Raw genomic sequence first — 24,524 nt, forward strand, 5'->3', positions numbered from 1 at the left:
TTATCTTTAAACTATATAATGTGTCAGAGAAAATTTTCTAGTTTTTCTAGTTCCAATTTTTCATTATAAATGAAAACTCTTAATACTGTTAAAAGTATTTTTTTCCTGTTTTATTTATCTTAACGTGTTTTACTAGTAAAGAGAGCACAAAGTGAGTTAATGAAAAGAAAAAAATATCTTTTTTTCTTTCCTTACTTTTTTTTATGTGAAGGTATGTTTGTTTTTTTTTAACTGCCTAAAAGGGATTGGAGGTATTTTTTTATTATTTCTTTACTTTACAAGTGAGCCTTGTTAAGTTTCCTCAAATATAAGCATTTGAATCTGATTTCAGTCAAGTTTCCCATTGATATAGACTGGATATTTCCATTTGAGGCTCTTTCTGATTTACGTCATTTTACATGGAAAATTGAGTCTAAAACCAAAACCACTGGTTTAACAATAAGTCAAATTATAGCTAAAAGCATCTGCTAAACTGAACTGTTGAAGCTTCTTTTTACCCTTGGGCATTTCATGTTTGGAGGAATTAAAACTCCTCAAAAACTATGGGAAAGGTGAATTCATTGCACTATTATTTTTAATGTATGCAAAGAATAATTATGAATGAAAGCAAAAAAAAGGAACTTGAATCCTAAAGAGAGTTTTGGAGCATTTCATGAAGTGCCTTCCTGAAAATCATTTGGCAAACAGATTCAAGTGTGAGTCACAGAATGTGGTCCTTTACATCGTTATGCTGACAAGTGGTTCTTCAGTACTGAGTGGTATCCTGCAGAGCCGAAAATGTTCCAGTAGGATTTGCCCAGTGAATCAAACATCTTGTAATTGGATTTGCTAGTTCTCTACAATAAAAAGCAAATGCCAGAAGGCAAAAATTTCTGTTTTTACTGTGTACATGTGTTAGTCTTTTTAATCAGAAAAATATTTATGCCAAAAGACATGGATTTAGTAATAATTTTCTATAGTACAAACTATATTAAAAATAAATAATAGTCATAGTTAAGGAAAGCTACAATTAAAACTAAGCATTTTCTTACTTTTAGTGTGGAGAGTGCAGTGTACCACAACTACTGGCATAACTGAATCATTTAGCATCTCAGCATCTGTTTACTAAATTGATTTTTTCATCAGAATAAAATTGCTGAAGCTATTGAATGACTGCAGAAAATGAACATAATTTTTCATAAAGTTAAGTCCTAATGTAAGCATTTCAATTTTTCTTTAGCTAGGAAGCATCTGGACTGAAGTAGGATGTAGTTGTATGGCAGAATAGTCTGTGAAAAACAAATAAATATAATCATTAATTTAACAGTGTTTAGACAAGAGACACAGATATTCCTTTCTTGTTCTTTCTTACAAGAATGTGAAGTAGGAATATCTGTGTCTCTTGTTTATGAAACTGTTCACCAAATAACTTCTAGTCTTCTGTTAATAACATGTGGAAAAGCTATGCTTCCAAAAGAAGAGAAGATGTCACACCAACCCGGGAGAAATCCTAAAGATTTAGTCACCTCTGGGGAATCTGGTGTAGCCCTGTGTGGGTCAGTGTGACATTCTCAGTGATACCTGCTCTCTTTGTGGGATTTCAGTAGAGTTTAAAAGAAACCTTTAACTTTATCATTTTCTGATGTTACAGATTTAATTTTAATATTATCTTGGGTTTGACTGAAAAACAGTAGCCCAAGCTCTCACAGGGAAAGTTTAAAGGAATATCGGATTGCCTTTGGATGCACCTATATGCAGTGTTTACCTTAACCAGCACTCCCAAAGGTCACCGCTGCAGAACAAAAGCAGTCTGGCAGTCCTGCCTGCCAGAACTTTATCCTTCCCTGCACATGCTATTCTGTCAATGGGAATGATGTGGGTGACTCTTTCTTTGTTGGTTGGGTCATCTTTACCAGGCTGTTTCTAAAGGAGCCCAAAGGAATTCCAAGGAGAAGACCTGGGTCTCTTTCTGTCTTGGGCATGACTGAAATGTTTGAGGCTGCACTTCCAGCTCCATCTAATATAGTTGATAACAGTGGGTGAAATAATGATTTCAAGTTTCCAAAATCATGACAATCTTTGTCCACAGAGTCACAGCAATGGCAGCAGTCACCTAAGGCAGCTGAGTCACCTAAGCAGACATAAGAATGCTGAACCAGACCCAGAAATATTAAGCTGGTACCAGCTACATGTATCTCCAGCAAACTGCGGATCAGCAACCAATTGCTCAGTTCTAAAAATACTGTTGGAATAAGGTTGAAAAAGGCAAGACACTGTCTATCTCATCTTGTATGCTCACATCCACTAGGAAATAAGTATTGTGCAGCCAGTTTTATATCACAAAGATCAAATGGGATAGAATAGAACCAATAGTCACTGGGTTTAATTCAGAAAAAAGCATGCTGGTTTACTCATGTTTTTTTGGTGATTAATATAACTCCACTAAGGGAATGGGAATGACCAAAGATACTGTGGTGTGAGGTTGTAAACCACAGACTTTGTCATCTATCCACTATACTATCTCCTTTGGCTTGTGGGCTGAGCAGGGAACAGCTCCACGACTTGTTTTCTTCAATCACTGCAGGAAATCTCATCCTTTACCTTTGACCCCTTTCCCCTCATTTAAAACAAATTTCCTACAGAATTCTGGCTACTGCTTTTCATACTTTGAAGACTCAGGGTTTTGTCATCTGAAATGGCATCTGGGCTTTTCTACAGTGTCACAGATATTCTAGTAAGATACTGGGGTCAGATAATATGTTTTAATACACTACCTGGAAGGATAATCGGTAAACCATTATAAAACAATAGAAATGACAGGATTTCTAGTCTGACAGCTCTACACTGATTAAAACCCACAGACTTAAAAGCACTAATGAGCTAACAAATTCATTTCTCTAAAGCTATTTTGTCCATGTATAACTGACAGATAATTACTCTGGCAGTTCTATATAATAGTTTTGAAGGTCTTCCCTAATGGTACAATAGCATATTTACAAAATGAAGAAAATAATGTACCAATTAGAATCAAGTGAAATTTATATCATATTCATAATATTTTAGTAATTGTTCTCCATGTAAATGAAGTGCTGGGTGACTAGTGGAGACACATGCAGCTGTACTGTGTTTATATGCACTACCAGTCAATATAAACTTGTCAAACTTTGCATCAAGACATGCGTTAAAGAGGACACTTTTCAAGGTTGAGTAGTAGCTTTTAAAATAGCTAGTCGTGCAATGGACTAGCAAGGCTATTGTTGATATAGCTCTAATTAATAGTCTGAAGATATTATTACATTTTAGATGTTAGTTCTGATAGCCACAGTATAATTAAATTCAATATACTTGTTAGATGCAGCAGCCCAAATTTATTAAAAAACAAAAAAAGACTGTGAAAGAGCAGAATGTCAAAAAAAGACTAATTTAAATATTTAGAAACAATACAAATAATAGCTGAAACTAAAAAAATATTAAATGTTAAACGAATCATAAAAAAAAAAATCAGGCAGATAAACATATGCTGAGAGGCATTGTAGAAAAGGTGATCTAAGCTACAGCAGAAATGTTATCAAATTTACCCATTCACAAAAATCAATCAATCAACAAATCAATCAATCAATCTGTTCAATATATTCATCAATTACCTAGATGAAGGGATAGAGTGTACCGTCAGCAAGTTTGCTGATGACACAAAACTGGGAGGAGTGGCTGACACAGCGGAAGGCTGTGTCGTCATACAGGGTGAACTGGACAGGCTGGAGACTTGGGTGAAGATGATCTTAACGAAATTCAGCAAGGACAAGCGTAGGGTACTGTATCTGGGAAGGATTAACCCCAGGCATCAGTACAGGTTAGGGGATCTGTGGGAAGGCTCCTGGGAGTTCTGGTGGACAACAGGATGACCATGAGCCAGCAATGTGCCCTGGTGGCCAAGAAGGCCAGTGGCATCCTGGGGTGCATCAAGAAGAGTGTGGCCAGCAGGTCAAGGGAGGTAATCCCCTCTACTCTGGCCTGGTGATGTCGCATCTGGAGTACTGTGTCCATTTTCAGGCTCCCCCATTCAAGGACAGGGAACTGCTGGAGAGGGTCCAGCAAAGGGCTATGAAGACGATTAGGGGATTGGAACATCTTTCATATGAGGAAAGGCTGAGAGGCTTGGGTCTTTTTAGTCTAGAGAAAAGAAGACTGAGGGGGGATCTTATTAATATTAAGGGGGGAATCTTATAAATACTTAAAGGGAGGGTGCCAGGGGGATGGGAACAGTCTTTTTTCAGTGGTGCCCAGTGACAGAACAAGAGGTAGCAGGCACAAACTTGAACATAGGAAGTTCCATCTAAACATGGGGAGGGACTTCTTTAATTTGAGGGTGACAGAGCACTGGAACAGGCTACTCAGAGAGATGGTGGAGTCTCCCACTCTGGAGACATTCAAACCCTGCCTGGATGCCATCCTGTGCAACCTGCTGTAGGTGACCCTGCTCTGGCAGGGGAGTTGGACTAGGTGATCTCCAGAGGTCCCTTCCAACCCTGACCATTCTGTGATTCTGGGTGAACCAATCAATCGCACATTATGTATATGTGGCATATGACAACTGTGATATTCAGTAAAAAATGAGTTCAAAAAAAAAAATAAATGCTTGCAAATTTTAGTCCTTTCTTCCCACTGTTGTTTTTTATTAACTCAGTTAAACATTCCTGTCACAATAGTGACTTCTCCTGTGCCAATCTGCAATGGTAGTTATCAATGAAACCAGAGAGCAAATCCAGTATAGTTGGAGCTAAATATGCCATATTTATTCTTTAGGGATTTAGTATGCCTTTTTCTAGTGTTTCCAAATAAAATACTTAAATTACAGGAAGAGTGGAAAACTTACATAATTATATTGGCACTGACTGGTGAAAGATCAAATCACAGCTAAAAATCAATGAAAATGGTAGTGAAGAGTTTCTAACACACCAAATCTGTAAAAAATATTATCTGCCTTTATGTAAAATTTAGCAATAGTAAGAAGCACTAAGAATAGGATTAAGTCCACTAGTTTGCACAGTCTGGAAGATTTTATCATTGTTCCATACAGATTTAAAAAGATAAGACCACAAAACATATACATTAATTAAACTAGTTGATATATATATTATTAATTCTTTGGGAATTCTGGAAGTAATATAGCTCAAGTCTCTACGATATTGTGTGGAATCTAAACTGGTCAATGAAAATGAGTCTTTTCTGGAAGGAAACTGGAGCAGCTTCACTGTAATACATGAACATTATCAGTAATCAGCCATATAAAATGTAACTAGGACAAATAGCCAGTAGACATAGTACAAATGAACAAGCGTGTAGTTGAAACTATGAAGGTTTCTATCCATTCAAGCTTTTTCTAACACAGTAATCTGTAGGTGTTAGTTACAAATACCCTTTCTTCTTTATCTTATTAAGTTAAAATTAAAGATAGCAACATACAAGGGAGACAAATTTCACTATAAACATAATAACACCAATGCACAAAAGAGAACTTGCAACTGAAACAACATCATGTTAGGCCTCTGCCTGAGATAAGAAATGTGTTTCAGAAGCTGCATATTTATGAATTAGATTGGCTCATGTGAGTTTTTACACTTTGTTGTTGTTCTTTGCTTGATGTTATTTAAACAAACAAAGACGCCATCAAATTCCACAACAAGAATCTTTCAGTCTGACATTTTTGGTTGTCCTCAGTACTTTCAAGGACAGAGAAATTTGTTTTTCTTAGGAGTCACTGTTTCAAAATCCTGCTGTAAAGTAACATCAAGTACATACACGAGATGATCCTAATGGTCTCTAGTTAAGCAGTATCTACCATGTCCCTTGTTACCACATTCCAGTGCTTTGTAACCTCCTAATTACAAGGCTTTACTTATATCAAATTATGGGGATTTTGTTCCAAAATCAAGCTTTTTATCCTTCAGCTAACAGAAGTGCAACAGAACTTATCTTCACCTTCACTGTAATCCGTTGTTTGAGTGGGGTTTAATGCTTTAGAAGGTTGTTTTGTCTGCCCTTAGTCTTTTATTTTTTCCACCAACAAATATATAACTTCACTATATCCCAGAGGCTGTATCTTTTCAAACCTCTTATTCTTCCTATTGTTATTCTTGCAATGCAAGGCAGTAACAGGTATTATTTTCTAATGTAATGACATACTTATAATTTAAAATAAATTACTAGTATTAAAACAAAGGGAATTCAGAGCCAAGCCAGACTACTAGCAGACCTAAAACTAATATCAAGTTTCAAATGGTAACAGGATGTCACCTGGTGATGGTTCTAGAACAAACCTAACAAAGGACTCTGCAACTTTGTGCCAAGAAGGTAAATCTGTTCCTAGTCTACAGGAAACTTGTGATCTTCATTGGGTATAAAAGGAAGATACTGCTTTAAAAGCTGTAGCCTGCTTATCACAACTGCAATTGATATTCTCATTGCTCTGTTCTAAGTATCAGTCTTTATTATTGCAATCTAATGGAAGTGAGAGTGGAGATGTCCTTCCTGAAGAATAGAACAGGAGCAGAACAATGGTCCCCATTTCTCTCGTTCCCTTGGGAAATTATTAGTGATAGCTCATTTGTTCATCTCTGAAAATATATTTGTCTTTTTTTTTTTTTCAATGAGAGATTATTCTATTAAAAATGTATCTATTTGTGGATATTACTATAGCACCTAAAAGCTCTGTGCTTTTGCTAGTCCTGCCTTCTGCTACATATTATAATTATAGCACAGACTACAAGGTCATCTCTTCTACAAAGAACTTACAAATTAAGTGTAAAACAAGAGACAACTGATGGATAGGGAAAGACAGAGGAGTACAAGGGAATAACGAGACAATACTAGTCACCGTGATAGGCAGCAGTCTCAGAAAAGAATCATCTTAAACATTGTGAACACTTTTCTTCCTTTAAGTAGGCAACACTGAAATTTAATTTTTTTAAGGAAAGACTAGAAATAGAGGAGGGAATAAGAAACTATTTTCTGGATGTTTTACAAGACCTACTTCTGGGAGTGAGTTACAGTCTGTGGAACAGAAAGAAGGAGATGGTTTCACAAGGGAACTATTGGATTTATAAAGAATGGCAACATGTGCTGGCCAGAGGCTGGAGGCAGTGTCTCAATGCCAAATGAGTAGGAAGATGTTGGAAACAAATATGCTTTGAAAGGTCCTGAAAGTGAAGGCAAATTGAGTATGTCTGGTATAACAGAGAAGAGAAAAACAGAAATACATATAACTCTCAGTTCCATTACATAGCTTTATGGTTTTTTACAATAATTTGCCTAGTGTTTTCAAATTAAACTCTTTATATATACATAACAGTGTGCAACATGTCAAAATCTAAAAACGTTTATTCCCCCCCAATCGGTCCAAGATGTGATGCTTGAATCCATCTATCATAAACTGTTAACATAAATTAATAAAGAGGAGACACTGAAACAGACCAATATATTAATTATGCTCTTTAAGCTGTCCATTGCTGATGGCTAACTGCTGAGTGCATTGCTAAAAGGTGGCCAACTGTAGACCAGCGTAGCCATATTCTGTACCCTCACTATGTTGATGTGTATACGCAGTGTCTGTCAGATGAGTCTGATAATAAGTGTCTGTTTGGCATTCCCTCTGCATGAAGTACTGCCCCACAAGCCTGAAATACTTTGCTGAACAAGGTGGGCAGTGTCAGAACAAGCAGCCAAAACACCAGCTAATGGGTAGCCAGAAGCATTTGCTATGGCCCAGACTGAACACCTGTCTCCTCATTTAAATGGTGATTGAAATAATTTTCTTTATGATTCCTCAGAAAGGTCTCTGACTATTCAGGTTCCATTGTTTAAGTTGTCTGTTCTCTGCCATGTACTGATATAAAACAAATGTTCATTGTCAAGATTAGCTTCTGTGCAAATTACCGCTTAGCGTTAAATACGCCCTTTGTACAGAGAGATTCTCCAAGGCCTTTAGGCCTTTGAAACCTCACTCAAGCTTTATTTGAGAGCAAAGTTGAGCTTTGTTGGCCTTGTCTTCCATGTCACAAGTATTATTCTTGCAGTTTTAGGAAAACAGGTAGTTTTCAATGGAAAGCTGAAATGAGAGTCACACTCCTTCCATTCAAGTCTTTTGTTGCACTGTTACAGCTTTACAGTTGAAAAACAGAAAATGTTAAGAAATCGAAACCCACACTTTAACACCTACAATTATATATGCCTTGCTATTAGAACTCCTTTATCTTTTTCTCAGTAAATATACATACGCAGATTATATTTTAACAGAATAATGTTCAACATCATGTAAAATTTCTGGAAGGAAAGAAATAGTTGTCTATATGACCTGTCTGTCATTTTAAGCAACTATGGCATTTCCCTTTGCGTAAGGATGGGTATTTATAACATTATTATTTAAATAACGATATTAAAATACATAAATTCATATTTTATCCTGGACATGTATAAGGCTTATGTATTTTTCAGGTCTAAAGTAAATGCAGCCAAATATTTTTTGCAGTGTGTTGTACAAACTGACTGGCATGTGGTAAATTCATAAACAAGACTGCTCCTGCATAAGGAATGTTATTCTTCAAGGCTAAAGCTTTGAAAAGAATGGCTAATGCCATCACCAAGTAAGGTTTTAAAATTTGAAATATGTGTGCTAAGGGTTTTCAAAATTTTCCTTTTTCCTTGTAGAGAATGGTCGTTTCACCTTATTTAAAATCAGTTTCATTTCTTGTACCAAAAACCATTGAAGAGTCAATAATAGCATATAGTTTGTGCATAAGCCATTTTCTGAATGAATACTTTTTGCCAATGAAGCTAGCTGCAGAAACGTACAGCTTTCAAGATGCATTTGCCCTTTGTCTGTTTGATTGAGGACAAGAATATCTGGTAAAATAATTTAAGACAATTTATATTGACCAAGAGGCAGAAAGTTTCACATTTTTGCTGCTTTTTCATGGTACCCTACTACCTTCAGCATTTTTGCAGGCATTTTGCTGAGTTAGGAAAGAGGGAAAGAAGAGGTTAAAAAAATATCTGCACTGTTCTCTTCCAGCTATCAGTCATCAGGGGCACTAGGGCTAGATGTTCACCCTCCAGGCAGTTCTGTGACTGCAGCTCAAAATGAGCTCTGTCTAAGCAGAAACATACAATTATTCCAATCAAATTATTCCTAGGCTGCACAATACAATTACCCAGCTTAATTTGGAAGATGAATTAATTGAAGGATGATTTTCCTTTTTTTTTGCAAAGAAAGTCCCTGTGTAGGATATTCATAAAGGAAAGTTGACTTTCATGCCAGAATCTCTAAGAGAACCTCTATTTGAATCCAACACAGACTTTGTTTCAGCTCTTTTCTTTTGGGGAGGGGGTTTTAACACTGCAAAACAGTTCTTATATTAGCACAGAACCAATATTTAAAAGTGGAAAGACAAAAATGATGCTTTGTCAAAGTTGTTTGTTTTGTTTTGTTTTGTTTTGTTTTTTCTTTTTTTTCTCCTCTTCCACAGGTGAAAATTGATTGAAAGAAGGGTTCAGCATGAAATTCTCGGCATTGCCATCTCTCGTGTTGATGCTGGTTCAACTTTGGCCTTGGTCTCTGGGCATGCATTACCACAGTGCTCGAAACACAGATCAACCTTTCACAGCAGTTCGAAGAGCGAAACGTGGCTGGGTGTGGGAGCCACTTTTTGCAACTGAGGAACAGACTTCAACGGTACCTGTGTATGTTGGACAGGTATGATAAGTAATGACTCAAGGACAGTACAAGGTTAGATTTAGTGTGCTGATTAACAGCTTACTACCTTAACTTGGAAGACCAAGCATGTCCAGTGACCTGGAAATATCACAAAAGGCAGAAAGAAGAGCTCGGGGAGCCGTAATAAGGCAGCACGTCTCTCCTTTCCTGTGGCCTGACTTAGGGTCAGAAAAGTCCAAGAGGCGGAGGTCACAGCAGTGCCAAGGACCTTCCTTCACCTAAGTCTGCTGTCAAGGAAACTCCACATTCTCCCTGTTACTAGAATTAGTCCCACACACAACAGACGAAGGTATCAAGCTGAAAAGTTCCTTCCTGTCTTCTGAATGAAAGTTAAGGACTCATTTATCAACATCTGGCAATTTGCTTGTGCTATTTTTGGCACTGCATCAAAGCATTCATACTGAGTGCAGTGTAGTTTACAAACAGTATTTAGCGTGATATTCTATTACACTAAGTAGCAGCTGATTTACCCCTCATTAATTTTTAATGAAGCAGATTAATACTAAATCCTTTTACCACTGAGAAACTACAGGAATCTGCATGGTTCATTAGATTAACGTAGGTTTAGCACAACGAGCAATTATTTTTAACCCTCCTTTAAAAATGCACTTTAAGATAATTGTCTTAATGAGACTTTATCTGCCCCTTTCTTCTCTCTTTGATTATTATTATTTATTATTATTATTTATTTTTGTATGCTAGAAGTAATTGTAGTCTTGAGATCTAGTTTTCTTTTCTTTAAGGCACTTTCTAGATGAATGAACCAAAATAAGTTTAACTGCTAATTAAGTAGCACTAAAATTTAATTGGGCCCAAAGGGTGAAGTGCTCAAAATTCATTAATTACTTTTTCACAGGCCCTTCAAAGTAACTACTATGGAAGTGTGATGTCTCACTTCTGAAAGAACAACTGTAGACATACTCATTTTTTAATTATTATTACTTTTCCCATAGCTGGAAAACAGTTTCCTGTAAAAGAAACTTCATAAATGTCATGTATTTTCATGCAGCTTTAGAAAAATTTCATAATCTTGCCTTTCTATTTCTCACAGGTAAACTATGAGGATTTTTTATTGAAGATTATGGTTAATTTATTGCAGTCTAACCATTGTCAATCAAACATATTTACTTGTGTCTTTTTATTGAGTAGAATACGCTCTGCTTTCAGTAAATGAAGTGACAATCTATGATCAACACAGGAATTTTTAGTAAATAAGGCCCTGAAGGAAACTGCATCAACGAAAATACAAAGGTAGAAAGTCTTTGTTTTTAAGTCACTATTCCATATCGACTTCTTTTCTCAGTTAGATTCAGAACTCAATCTTCAAATTTTATTTAACATAGACTCATGAATCCTTTTCCATTATCATGTTTAAGAAAAAGACATTTGTCCATCAGCACTGCAATGGCAGATATATGAAGGCAAGTACATAAATTCCTGGTCCCAGTTCTCATTTACAATAGAAAGACCATTTATTCTTTTGTGTCTCACTTAATGAAACAGGTAAGCTGAGAATCTTTCGTATGCTTTCTCAGTAAATGCCATCTGTAAGGGACCTCTCATGGTCAAGTTCATGAAAATCTTTTAGGGATAAATGATTCTGAGTGAAGTGGTTTGACACAGGTTGTGTCTAAATAGCCAGTTTGAGGCATGCTTCCAGGACCTCATCTTAGGTTAAAGATCTAGATAGTCATCACCTTTCCCATGGCCTGGGCTTCATGACAAGAAAACAAAGATTTATGGATCAAAAAGAACCTGTGGTGCCCCTTAGCCAGACACTAAATTTGGATGGTGTTAAAATGAGATTGACCAGACCACTCATAAAGTGTTGAATCTGCCCCATGTTTTGCACACAACTATTCATGCTGAAAACATTTTACTTTAAGTTGTTCATACTGTAAATGGCTCTAAACTTCCTAGCCTTGAACATTCTCTCCTGTACTGGCAAGGGGAACTAACTCTATGTAATTTAAGGTTTAAATACTCTTATAGAACTCAGAGCAAGAAAACAAAACTGCTTCTCAGACCTCAGAGCAGCATCCCGGTCACTTTCTGAATAAACTATCCATTTGATGCATGCAGACAACTATGCATTATGAAAATCTTCAAAAGGCAAGGGAATTATTCCAAAGAAAAGTTAAAATGTTTTTTTGCAACTTCAGAAGTTATTACAAAATCTGTTGATTAGCTCCAATAGGGAAAAGTGCCCTTTACACCTCATAGTTCTTTCGCACTCTGTGGCCTCATACCCTACACTGAGCTGTAGGGTCGATAAGCATGAAGCAAAACAGTGAGATTATTGAAGCCAACAGGTAGATATATTATTTGCATTTAAAACCTGCTGCTTTGTGGGAGAAGTAGGTTGAATGAAACTATTATTTTGTTTACATTGGATTTTTCAATGATTATCCAGGCTCTTAGAGATTTTGACATCTTTTGTTCTGAACCCCAAATAAATAAATAAATAAATAGAGACTAAATGATACAATAGAAATTTCTGTTCCTATAAAATCCAACTGTGGGTGCTTTACATGTTAAGTAATTAAGTTTTTGCTATTCAAAAAGTACTGTTACATAATGTTAACATTAACAGAACTATTTTGTTGGCATGAACAAATGCAGCTGGACCGCAATGGTCTCCAGGGCTCATCTTCATCAAAGGAATCATCATCATAAACTTCATCTTAGCAAGGCAACAGAGTATGCAGATCATCCTGGAAGGAAATGGAAAATGTCTATCAATTTATTTCAGAATAAATAATACAGGCTTATACCACAGAATGGCTTTTCATCTCTTTAATATTTCAACAGAAATAGAAAACCACTGTCTCTCATATTTGCATTTAGTATTGCTGAGTACAAAAGATTATATAAAACTTACAAAGCACACTTTTCATTCGTAATAATAAAAACATTAGATAATGTTTCATGACCTCTGCATTGTTTTCAGCAGAAGTTTATGGGAGCTGGTAAAGCAATGATCTAAAGTAGGTACTTACATTCATCCTCTTTACTTCAAAGTGGCTGAAGTATCTTTTTTCAGGTTTGCTATGCATTTATGTCTGTTACATCAATACTTTAAAACTGAGCTATGAGTGGCTGAAAATGTGACAATACCTTTTTTTAAATATTAGTATACAAGAAGACTCACTAGTGACAGGGTTCACTGTAGAATGAAAACAAAGCCTAAAATAAATATTACAAAGCTTTATTCCTCCCAAAATGTGGCTTATTTTCTGTTTTGTACTTGCAGTTGAAATCAGATTTAGACAAGCAGGATGGCAACCTAAAATACATTTTGACTGGCGAGGGAGCTGGAACCATTTTTATCATTGACGAATATAATGGAAAAATTTACGTCACACAAAAGCTGGATCGAGAAAAGAAATCCTTCTACACTCTGAGAGCACAAGCAATTAACAGGAGCACTCAGCTTCCTGTTGAACCTGAATCAGAATTTATTATCAAGGTTCGAGATATCAATGACCATGAACCACAATTCTTGGATGGACCTTATGTGGCCACTGTTCCAGAGATGTCACCTGAAGGTACGGCATGCTGTGAACCAAACTCTTTGTCTCCTGATTAATTTCTAGATATCTGTGTTGAGATAAAATCTTAATAGCATATTTTATAGGCTGCCTTTCAGTGAGAAAGAAGCAAACTATTTTACAAGCTTGGAAATTTGCAAGGGTATGTACTTAAAATGAAGGTTGTGCATACCTCTACTTAAGATCCTTGCCTGTAAATATTTGGGTACCTACATGCGCATTTTACAGATTCTGGATACATGCTTGGAATGACTGTAAAGAGCTGTCTTTCCCATCAGTGATTCAGCCTTGAAATTGGTACTTGTTTAAAAGTATAACATTAATGTTTGGAATAGGTGGAGTACTATAGCTAGTTGACACAGCAAAGGAGATTTGGGGCTGACAGAGTTTGCTACTTTTTCAATCAGTATAGCACCCTAGTCCCTAGAAGAAAGTTGGTGTGTGTTTATTGCTACAACCTGTCAGCTTCTCAGGCATCTACCAATCTGAAAGAAAAGCAGGGTGCACGTAAACTTTCAAGTTCTCTGACCTCCATTGGCTCTTTTCAGGACATAAATATAAGCTTGGTTGAACTTAAAAGTACTCAACATCCTTCAGTCTACTCTGATTCTGCTTACTAATAAAACAATATGTCTTTATTATTCCCTCTGTGATATAACTCATATTGTAGTGTAACTGGAAAAGAATCGCATTCACATCGCAGTCACTCACAACTCCTCCCCGAAGATAAGGATAGTTTCCTTCCTATAAGTAATGGGTTCAGAACAGGAATGGTATGAATCTGATGTGGGGCTGATGTGATGATATCCTCACACCATGTATGATGCCTACATATTTACACTGCCAGGCCTCTTTCCCACCAGTCAGCTTCTCTTTCTTTGGATTAGATGGTGTGCAGTGAAGGACCGTCTTCCGATTTCCTAAGCACATGAACCGTAATTTTCCTGTCAAGAGGAACAACTTAACCCCTGTACCTCTTCTCCTCCACCTCCACACGGTCAAACAGACTTGTAATAGGATCTGTCACGTATCTGGAAACTTAATTCAACAAATATGAAGCAAAGTTAACATCTGACAAATATAGGTCTATGTATACACATGCATACATAATATGTATACACATACATTTAAATCCTTATTAAAAACCCCAAAGTATGAAGGCAGGTGACACAAACAAGCATGTTATAAATACTGCTACCGCCAAATAAATATCTTCGAAATGAAAGGAAAATCGCATTCTTTAAATCTTATAGAAAAAATCCCAGTAATCTTTTAAATTCTTAACCCTGTCTTTTTTTGGTTATTTCTATTGCAAATAACATGGAAAAGAAATTCAAATATTGTGCTACTTAAAACTCTACGAATTAATGAGGTCATTAACGTAATAGTATCAGTGATCATAAAAGGTAATAAAAACTATGTTTCATTCAGCATTACCCGGTCAACTTTTAGAGCAGATTCAGTGAATCTTTCACAGGGAGCTGCAAACTCTGTCATTTTCTGCCAGCCTGAATAGCAGTTGCAAGCACAAGATATTCATGCCTGGGGTCTAATCAAAAGTGAGGTTAGTATCCTAATTTCTGCCAGGAAGCAGTAGCTCACCATCATTACCAACAATAGCTACAAAAGACATTTGTTTAACCAATTAATTTCCTAGTCACCCTGCTTATACCACCTTCTACCAGGGAAATCACTTTTGGGTGTATGATTGTTTCTTCACTGCCACTTTCTTCCATACAGTCAGACTTATTTGTCTTAAGACTTCTGCATTTGAGCTCTTGGTCAAATAACTTTTTCTAACATAATTTGTTGTTTTTTCAGAGGGTATTTCTAGCCTTTGCGTCTTGCTCATTCACTCAAGTTTGGACATGAGAAGACAGGTGCCTTGTCAACGACCTTTGCATTTGTTTTTTTGTGTGCTCACAGTAATAATGGGCATAGTTTGTTGTCTAGAATTATCTGGGTATTTTTAGCTGGGGTTACACAGAACTTTGACAATGCCCTTTTTACTTTCCTTTTTTTTTTTTTTTTTTCCTGTGGTAAAGCATTTTTTATGAGGCACTCAGTCTCTTATAAAAATGGCTTTAAAATAGCTGATAATTTAGTATGGCTTGGTTTGTACTCATACAGACCTGTAACCATGTACAGAAGTATATCAAGAATTGACTTATGTATTCTTTCTATTTTATCCCCCTTTCTTAACAATAAGCTCCTGTCTTAATGATGTTTACATGGGAAAAAAAAAAAAAAAAGAAAAAGTTAGATAGGATGGTACTTACAGACAAAACCAACAGTAGTAACCTTTTCCTGTGTACCTCTGTTTCTCACCTGAAACCATCAACAAACAGTTGACAGATAAGAAGTTTCAATCTATAGTGACTTGAGTTGGCTATAAACTAACATGTTAAAAATAAAAAGCTCAGCAGTCTTTATCCAATCTCATATGTCACATATTATATATTTAAATTCTTAAAATACCATATCACTTCAGCATAAGATTAATTAAACTGTAAAATCCCTAATTTATTTTGTGATATTCCTGTAAGATTATAAAAGAAAAGCTTCCAGTAAAATGTAGAAATATATGACATGAAAAAAAAAAAAAAGTAAATCAGAAGTAACACCACCTCCCATTTGTCAGAATGGGTGAAAAATAAGATCCTTGTGTGCCTCCTCTCTTAGACACAGACTACCTGAAGTAGTAAACTCACAGACTTGCAATCATCCAGTGCATGATATGTGAATCTAAGTCAGTCTTATGGATCTCAGAATATTTTCTACACTGCTGCTTCTGTGTTTGACTTCTCTAGCACTAATACCATAGCTATTTCAGAGATTATTCTTTCACCTACTTCTCCCATATAGACACTACTCCACTAGTGGCATACTAACATGCATGTCTGGCACATAAAATGTAAGCGGAGTGGTGTATAATTGTGTATTATACAATAGTGGTCAGCTCCAACAAGTGAAATAGCAGAGCCACACACCGTGAGGACTTCTCTGGGCTAAAGGGTAGGGACTGCACTTCTGAGGTGAAACCTGTTTCAACGTGCATCCGAAAGCATTAATCCTTACAAGGAAATTTCTAAGCTCCCCGTAGAAAGAAACAGTAGACAACTAAAATTTGCAACATTGATTCTCTAATGGTTCATTATATCAGTGTTTTTATCCCAGTAAAATAGAACATCCTCTTGGATAATAAGGGATGTAGACCAGAATTAGTTAAAATGATGCGGTGCAATAGAGAGACTTGGCCTGTCCTCAGTTTCGGAGCTCTCTAGCAGCAGTTCAGCTCACTGATGCTAGACCTGGGATCTCCTAGTAATTTCCTCCCAGAAAACATGCTCAGAAAGCGTAGTCAATACTTGGAAAAGCAGTTCACTATTAGTGAACATTTTGTCTGGAACTAAGAAAACAAGGAGAGAATAATTCACAGCTGGCCACTTGCCTCAGAGAACAACAGATAAACAGAAAATAGGGACATATAATTTTGCATTAAGTTAGGTACAAATATCAATATATGCATATACTAATATGCCAACAAATTAGAATTAGAATGTTACTTCTCTCTTAGCTCTCTTTTATCTTCAGTACTAAATTTTATTAGGATTTTATATGCAAGTGTCACAGTAAATGACAAGCATGTCAGCAAATGGACTCTTCTGAGAACAAAGGACTGTGGTTTTCCCTCAGGCGTTTGGTACTATTTTACATTAAGTGTCTTCCATATAGCTGTTAAACTTGTACAAATGTGGTATATCTGATGAAATGGTTGAGAGTCAGATGCAATAATATATCAGTACTTAATGATTTTATAGATTTCAAGCTCTAGTTAGAAAAATGAATAACTCTTTGCCATATGAGGGCCCTATAGTTCACCTAGTGGACTGCAATATATAAACAGCACTACTATGTTTTGCTCAAGAAAGCCAAAACCCAAGGCTGCAGAAGCGCAAAGAAAAATCTTATACAGAAATCAGCAAAATACAGTTTGCCTTAAATAAAGTTAATAAAAAGCAAAAACCATGTAAGTATGTTTACTATCAAGCTTATGACATTACTGTGTACATAAAACACATATTAGGGGCTAAACTTTATATCAATATCATGCAGACTCCCGTGTTCAAAAATGCATGTTTGAAAGCCCACAGACATATTCAGTTAATTTGTCTCTGCCATGATATCTATTTTCACATACATATTGTGAAACTGTATCATAGTTCGATTGTCAATTATATCACATCATAGATGCAATGTCATGAGGTGAGGTTTGTTTTTCTTTTTTTGTTTGGGGGGGTTGTTCTCTGTTAATTGATTTTTAAAAAAGATGTTATTTTTATCTGTATATTATTCTTCTCCCAACCATGGAGTTACAAAAACCGTCTTTTTGGAGTTTTTGAGTACATGATCTTAACATTGTAATTTCTATAACTCAAATACAAATGTTTAGGTAAACATGATTCCATTTAACAAATGGATTGCTTTGGGTTTTGTTTTTGTTTTTGTTTTTTTTTTTGTTTTGTTTTGGTTTGGTTTTGGTTTTGTGTTTGTGCTTGTGTTTTTTTGTTGTTGGTGGTGGTTTTTTTTCTGCAGGTTAAATGTATAGAGAGTTACAGGCTTCATGGCAGTGAAAAACTAAAAACTGAAAAAGTATTCTAAACCCAGGATAACATTTTTCTTCTGCTTACTACATAGTCCATATTTAATATACAGGTTCATATAGTAACTATGAAATCTTTGTCCTAAAAAAATCTGAGAAACCACAGTCCTCCTTTTACGTGCTCTCCAGCCACCTCAGTTTAGAAACAGTCTTTCTCCTGAGAGTGCAGGGGGTCTGTTACTGGTTCCCTATACATCAGCTTCCTCTTTACCAGATGCTCCTTTCCTCCTCACCTTTCCATTATATCTACCAGCTGCGTCTTCCTGAGCCCAACTGGGCAAATTCCATGCTCCTGCCTTCTGCTATACTCTGGAAGAGTCAACAGGCAAGCAGAAAAGTAGGCTGGGGCTTAGAGAAGCAGCAAGTGCTGGTTTAGATTCAATATTTCTTTCTAGTGTTTAGGAACTCTGCAGAAAATAAATCTACCTTTAAATAAGTGAGGTGCACAAAAAACTGTAATGATAACTTTGCAGTCCTATGTATGTTGGATTTTATCCCTGATTTATTAAATATGGTGTTGTAAACAAATCCATTTCTAAATGTAGTTGTGGACACTTGGGTTTACTTAGTAGAAAATAATATTTATGACAGAGTGTACCTCTTGGATCATTCACAGTTTTTGATCCCTTCCTAACTAGCTCTCTATTTTTTTTTTTTTTCCCAAAGCAACTACATTCTAATTGTGCTAAATTGTCTTAGAGAATGAATTTCCTGTATTAGTTAGAACACTTTCCACAGACTGGAGCTGATATGAAGTTAACAGTTGTGTAGCTGAAGATTTCCTTTATCCTTCAGTCTGATTAAAAATATTGTTATTTCTGAAGCATATATGTGCCCTGATTAAATGTTAATCTGTCATTTTATCTTTAACATTTATCCAGAGCAATAGGGAGCAGTATATGTATACATCTATACACACACCTAATATACACATAAATGTCAGAAGTTTGGTATTGGAGGTATGTTTTGAAGGGCATATAATTCCAAAAGTTGGAGGCAATTAATAACATTTTAGTGTACCTCCACTCTGAGAGAAGATCACATGCATTATGGAATCACCTTTAGAGCTGCTGAATAAATTCAAATAAAATTGAAAAAAAAATAAGATTAAATCATCACATATTTCATTCAGCATATCCTTATATGAGAAACACTTCTTCATTTCTATTTAAAAATAAAACTGTTGAACTGCTAGAAAACGCAGAAATCAATATTTTTGTTTTATTGAGGATAAGCATTGACTTTGAGTTTGCCATAAAAAAGGTGTTTCTGCTCTAACTCCTTGAACTCCACTGTTTCTTCTTTTCTCCTCCAGCATAATTATACAGCTATATTGGTAATCAGGTGCAACCATGTGAACATATTCCAGAAAGTTTTAGAAAGTAGATTGATTTCCTGCTGTTCCTCACAAGAAGTGATATTTGTATTCTTATGCAGAATCTAGGTGAGGAAAAAAGACGAAAATAATGATTACCTTACAAAGTGATGCTACTGTGAATGTTTTCTTTTAAAGGAAAATTATCACTGATGGTGCCATGAGATTGCTGTCAATCTTGTATCTAGGATATAACCAGCTTCCAGCCAGAGGTGGAATCAAGCTCTGCAGACTGATTTTGCTGTGGTTTTGCTCTGGGGAATCTGCTGTCAGTCTTGTACTGGGACAGGCTCATTAAAGACTCAAGGATAAAAAATGTTATCAGAGCCTTGTTATACTTCCTGGCTGCTTTGCTTGCTAACAATTAATTTCTTTATCACCAGTGGGCCTACTGGTGATAAAGTGGCTGTGTTTTCTTATTCCCATGGGAAATTTCCATAAAATACTTTGAACAATATAAAAGGGGAGAAGAAACAATTTACTATATTCTATTCACATATCAGAAATTAGCGAAAAAGGCATGTGATATGTAGTATTTTAAGCAACAGAAATATAGTGCTGAAAAGTCATATGTTATTTATTTTTATTTTAATTGAAAATTTGAATGCAACAGGAATAGTTGCTGAGGAAAAATTTTCACTTTTTAATGAAAAATTTTAGAAGATGCCATTTGCTCCTGTAGATTTTCAAGACTGCTAATATAACTGGTATGTTAAACAGTTTTTAAAGATTTTATGTTTTGTAACTACGAGATAACTTATACAAGAAGAAAATAAACATAATCTATTTTATTTTTTCCTTGAGGTACTTCGGTTACACAGGTAACAGCTACAGATGGTGATGATCCTTCTTATGGGAATAGTGCCCGTCTGCTTTACAGTCTCATTCAGGGACAGCCTTATTTCTCTGTGGAGCCAAAGACAGGTATTACAGATGATTTTGTAACTTGAAAACATTAATAAACTAACATAAAATGGATGCAAGCAAAAATGTCTTTCTTTATTTCAACATAAAGATCAACTGATACCACCCTACACTTGTACATCTTTGCATGGTTCTTTGATCTAAAAAAAAATTCCACTATTTCTTTCCCATAGGAAGCTGAAATACTTTCTTTCTAGAGAATCAACAATTTATTTAGCAACTTATGTTGCTAAAGAAAAGATTTGGATTCTGACTACCACATCCAACAAATAGACCTAGTAACACTTCTGGGTTAACAGCTCTAAGACTCGTTATGTGACATTCCTATCGCTATGTTGGAGAAACCACAGATATGTGACATCCCTCCAAAATTCTGATTACTTGGGAAGAAAGATGGTTATAGAGGGTAGAGGAGATATATGGTGTGTTCTGCTCCCCAGAACTCTGAGTATGCAGAATCGATCTGTCTCACAGCATAGATGTTGCCATGAGTACTAATTACTAGTATTTGGACACTTGTGCTGTGCATGGTCTAGAATGCAAATTCATAACTGTGTCCAATGATGCGTTTTACACCCATATTATATGGTTAGATGTTGGGAAAAAATGGCACTATTATATGTTATTATATTATGCTTTTCATTTCTAGGGGTCATCAGAATGGCTTCCCAAATGGATAGAGAAACGAAAGAGCAGTATTTGGTCATCATCCAAGTGAAAGATATGGTTGGGCAAGCAGGGGCATTTTCAGCAACAGCTACTGTCACCATCAACCTCTCCGACATCAATGACAATCCACCTAAATTTCAACAGCGTAAGCATAGGCTACTTACAGTAGTTGACATCTTGAGGAAATTTAGACCTATTGTAGCTCTGTTATGTTCACTGGTAGATCTTTTCAGAACAGGTCTGTGCTTTGACTTCAGTGTACAGATTTAAATAAAAATAAAATCAAAAAAATCCCCCCCAAAAGCTAAAAAATGAAGAGGAAAAGAAAACCATCATTACAAAACACCTCAGGCCTGCTTTTTTATCATTAGGCTTTGGAGACAAATGACTTACTAAGCTGCTTTCCATATAGTTTGCTCAACCTAAGCCTAAAATCCGTGCAACAGGATATTTAGTACCATTTTAACTCACCCTATTTCTGTTTCTTCTCTCTTCATTCTGTGCTGACGGATACTGTAAACTTCTTAGCAAATGATGTGACCTTCTCTGTCCAGGGAGTTTCTAGGAGACATGGGAGCTGCTAGCTAGGCTGTCAGGAAGAACTAGTAAAATCCAGTTGGGAAGTGATGCCTTCCACTGTTTTTTCACACTGTTGGTTCTCCTTAGCTCTTTATTTACTGCTAAAGAGGGGGTGAAAGAGGAGGACTCATGACTGGGAAGGTTGTCATCCTCTGCCCCCAAGTTCTATATGTTTCTGGATTAGAACCCGTGCTCTAATAAAAGCTGGGGTCTTTCCCCAGCTTTCTGAGACCTTCAGGCCATCGTAGCTACAGCAGCTATCAACTATGGCAGATCACTAAACTGTGCAGTATTTGTTTCTTTAGGACTCTACTATATGAACGTCTCTGAAGAGGCTCCTGTGGGCACTACTGTAGGCAAAGTCTTTGCAGAAGACAGCGACATAGGGGAGAATGCAGCCATGAACTATTTCATTGAAGGAGATAGCTCAGATGTTTTTGACATCATTACTAACAATGAGACTCAAGAAGGAATTATCTTATTAAAAAAGGTGAGAGCTCAGAAACCTCCTAAAAATCTCTAAATACTGGAAAAAAAACTCCTCAAGCAAGCTGGATGTTTTAAAAAAGGCCTATTGTTCTGGATTATACTATTTTTCTTACTTCAGGCTTTGTGATTTGATTGGGATATTCAGGGGATAAAAAGAAACATGCTTTTCTTTTTGTTTGCTTTTTTTGACTCATTCCTATCACTGCTGAATATAATAGTGGCAGTCAAAGTATTTTAATGTTTTGCCTAGCTGTGCAACGCAGTGTATCCCATTGTGAGAAAATGTTCTCTCTTCTGTGCATCATCTGTAAAATCTTTATCAACAAATCGTACGCAATATTTCCTCACTTCCAACACCTCCTGTTAAACTTAACTGAAGCCAGACTGTATTACAGTATTAGACAGACAGTGGAGTTTTTGTTATGACATATCTTTGCAAAGACACTAAATACACTCAAAAAGATACCAGTTTATGAGTTAAGATATTTACAAGGCTTTTATACTGTGTGATTTATTTTGATATCACAAAGGAAGCTTTCTGGGTCATCTGGTCATCATCTGAAATGATGACAGAATTTAATAGTTTAGGGAAATCCAGAAGCTTGAAGAACTGAAAGCTATAAATTTGGGTTTGGTTTGGGGTTTGTTGTTTGTTTGTTTGTTTGTTTGTTTTTCTATTTGGATTTATTCCAATTCAGGAAGGTAATTATTCAGTATTTGTTTTTTTTAATTACAGAAGATAATGACTATCTAAAATAGTGATGTAACTATATCTTTATTAAACACTTATTGTTGCTTTCTGGAATTTATTTCCTTTAGAGACTAAATGTTAACATACTCAGCTTAACCTCTACAGATTTACTGATTTACATTGTTTATGTAAGAGTAAAGAATACTGTTCACTAAGGTTACACCTATGTTGGAAATACAAGTGCTAATAGAAGAAGCTAGTTTTCTTAGGGCTGCCATTCTACAGGAAGACTTCTTTTACAGTGTTGTTAACGTAACATAAAAGCCAGCCTATGTGTGAAAGCAAACAATGCCATAACAGTTTAATTTTAAAGTGGTTTTAACATAAAAAACAAATCTTAAAAGTAACTACTTTTGAAATATTCCCAAAAGAAGAGTAACACTATTTTGTCTCACACTACTTATTGAACTGTATTTAATTCAAAAGCGAAGAAAGAGATATTCCACTGCTCACTTTTTTTTTCTTAATAGAGAGTGGATTATGAGAGCAAGAGGAGATACAGTATTAGAGCCAAAGTTGTAAACAGATACATCGATTACCGTTTTCTGAAAGAAGGACCATTTGAGGACAAAACCATTGTCAAAATCAATGTGGAAGATGCTGATGAACCTCCAGTATTCACCTTGGAGAACTACGTGATGGAGATTGATGAAGGGGCTGCGAGTGGCTCACTGGTAGGCGTTGTAACTGCTAGAGATCCAGACGATGACGACTGCCCAGTCAGGTACCTAACGTAAAATGTGAACAGGCCTCAAATATAAATGTGGTTGGGATTTCCAAAGGCTATTTCTGTTCCCTACCTTACAGTTAATCATGCTTTCATTGGGATAGCCTAGGTTATTCCAGGTGTCGTGGTTTAACCCCGCTAGTCCGCTAAGGACCACACAGCCGCTTGCTCACTCCCCCACCCATTAGGATGTGGGAGAGAATCGGAAGGGTGGAAGTGTGAAAACTCATGGGTTGAGATAAAGATAGTTTACTATTAAAAAAAAAAATAAAGAAGAAACAAAGAAAACAACAAAGGGAAAAAAAAAAAAAAACACAACAAAACCCCAAGAGAAATAAATGATGAAAAAAAAACCCAAACCAATTGCTTACCACCACCAGGCTGATACCCAGCCAGTCCCCGAGCAACAGCAGACCCTCCCAGTTTTGCTGAGCATGACTTCCTGTGGTATGGGATATCTCTTTGGTCAATTGGGGTCAGCTGCCCCAGCTGTGTCCCCTCTCATCTTCTTTGCACCCCCAGCTTACACACTGCCAGGCCAGTGTGAGAAGCAGAGAAGGAGCTGATGCTGTGTAAGCACTGCTCAGCAATAACTGAAACATACCTGTGCTATCAACACTGTTTTCATCACAAATCCAAAATATAGCTTCATCCAAGCCACTATGAAGAAAATTAACTCTCTCCCAACCAAAACCAGTACAGTAGGTTAAAACCTGGCCCCTATCCCAAAATCTAAATAAATGAGCTTTGTTTGTGAATCTTTGTAATTACTTCGAGGTGATATTTTAACAAGTGGCCTGGAAGAGACTCTGAATAGCAGCAGAGCTAGGGTACCACAGCCAAACTTGTAAGTGTCTGGGGGTGTTCCAGTCTGTTTCCAATATCTTCTGGAGATGCGGAGATACGGACTCATTGCTGGGAGAGAGACACAGAATAGCTCCAGTGGCATCTGCTCAGCTCAGTGTGACCAAAAATTTACCAATTCCCTACACCTACCACAATTGCCCTACAGAATTATTATATAAAAGGATTTGCAAAATAATTTTGC

The 24,524-nt window shown here is 36.2% G+C and overlaps 1 protein-coding gene across 1 annotated transcript in view; it reads left to right on the forward strand.

Moving 5' to 3' along the window:
- Positions 1–9,514: 9,514 nt before the first annotated feature.
- The window catches only part of LOC309668912 (cadherin-19-like), a gene marked incomplete at its 3' end in the record, with an annotated part of 41,433 nt that continues 26,423 nt past the window's right edge, over positions 9,515–24,524 (forward strand). The window contains exons 1-6 of the mRNA XM_082479454.1: positions 9,515–9,727; positions 13,002–13,296; positions 20,142–20,261; positions 20,911–21,075; positions 21,815–21,999; positions 23,220–23,473. Of these exons, the coding sequence (XP_082335580.1) occupies positions 9,530–9,727; positions 13,002–13,296; positions 20,142–20,261; positions 20,911–21,075; positions 21,815–21,999; positions 23,220–23,473 (1,217 nt within the window). The 5' untranslated portion in view covers positions 9,515–9,529. The remainder of the gene's footprint in view (positions 9,728–13,001; positions 13,297–20,141; positions 20,262–20,910; positions 21,076–21,814; positions 22,000–23,219; positions 23,474–24,524) is intronic.

This window comes from Vanellus vanellus (genome assembly GCF_965231255.1).
Source record: "Vanellus vanellus genome assembly, chromosome: 2".
Taxonomy (NCBI): Eukaryota; Metazoa; Chordata; class Aves; order Charadriiformes; family Charadriidae; genus Vanellus; species Vanellus vanellus.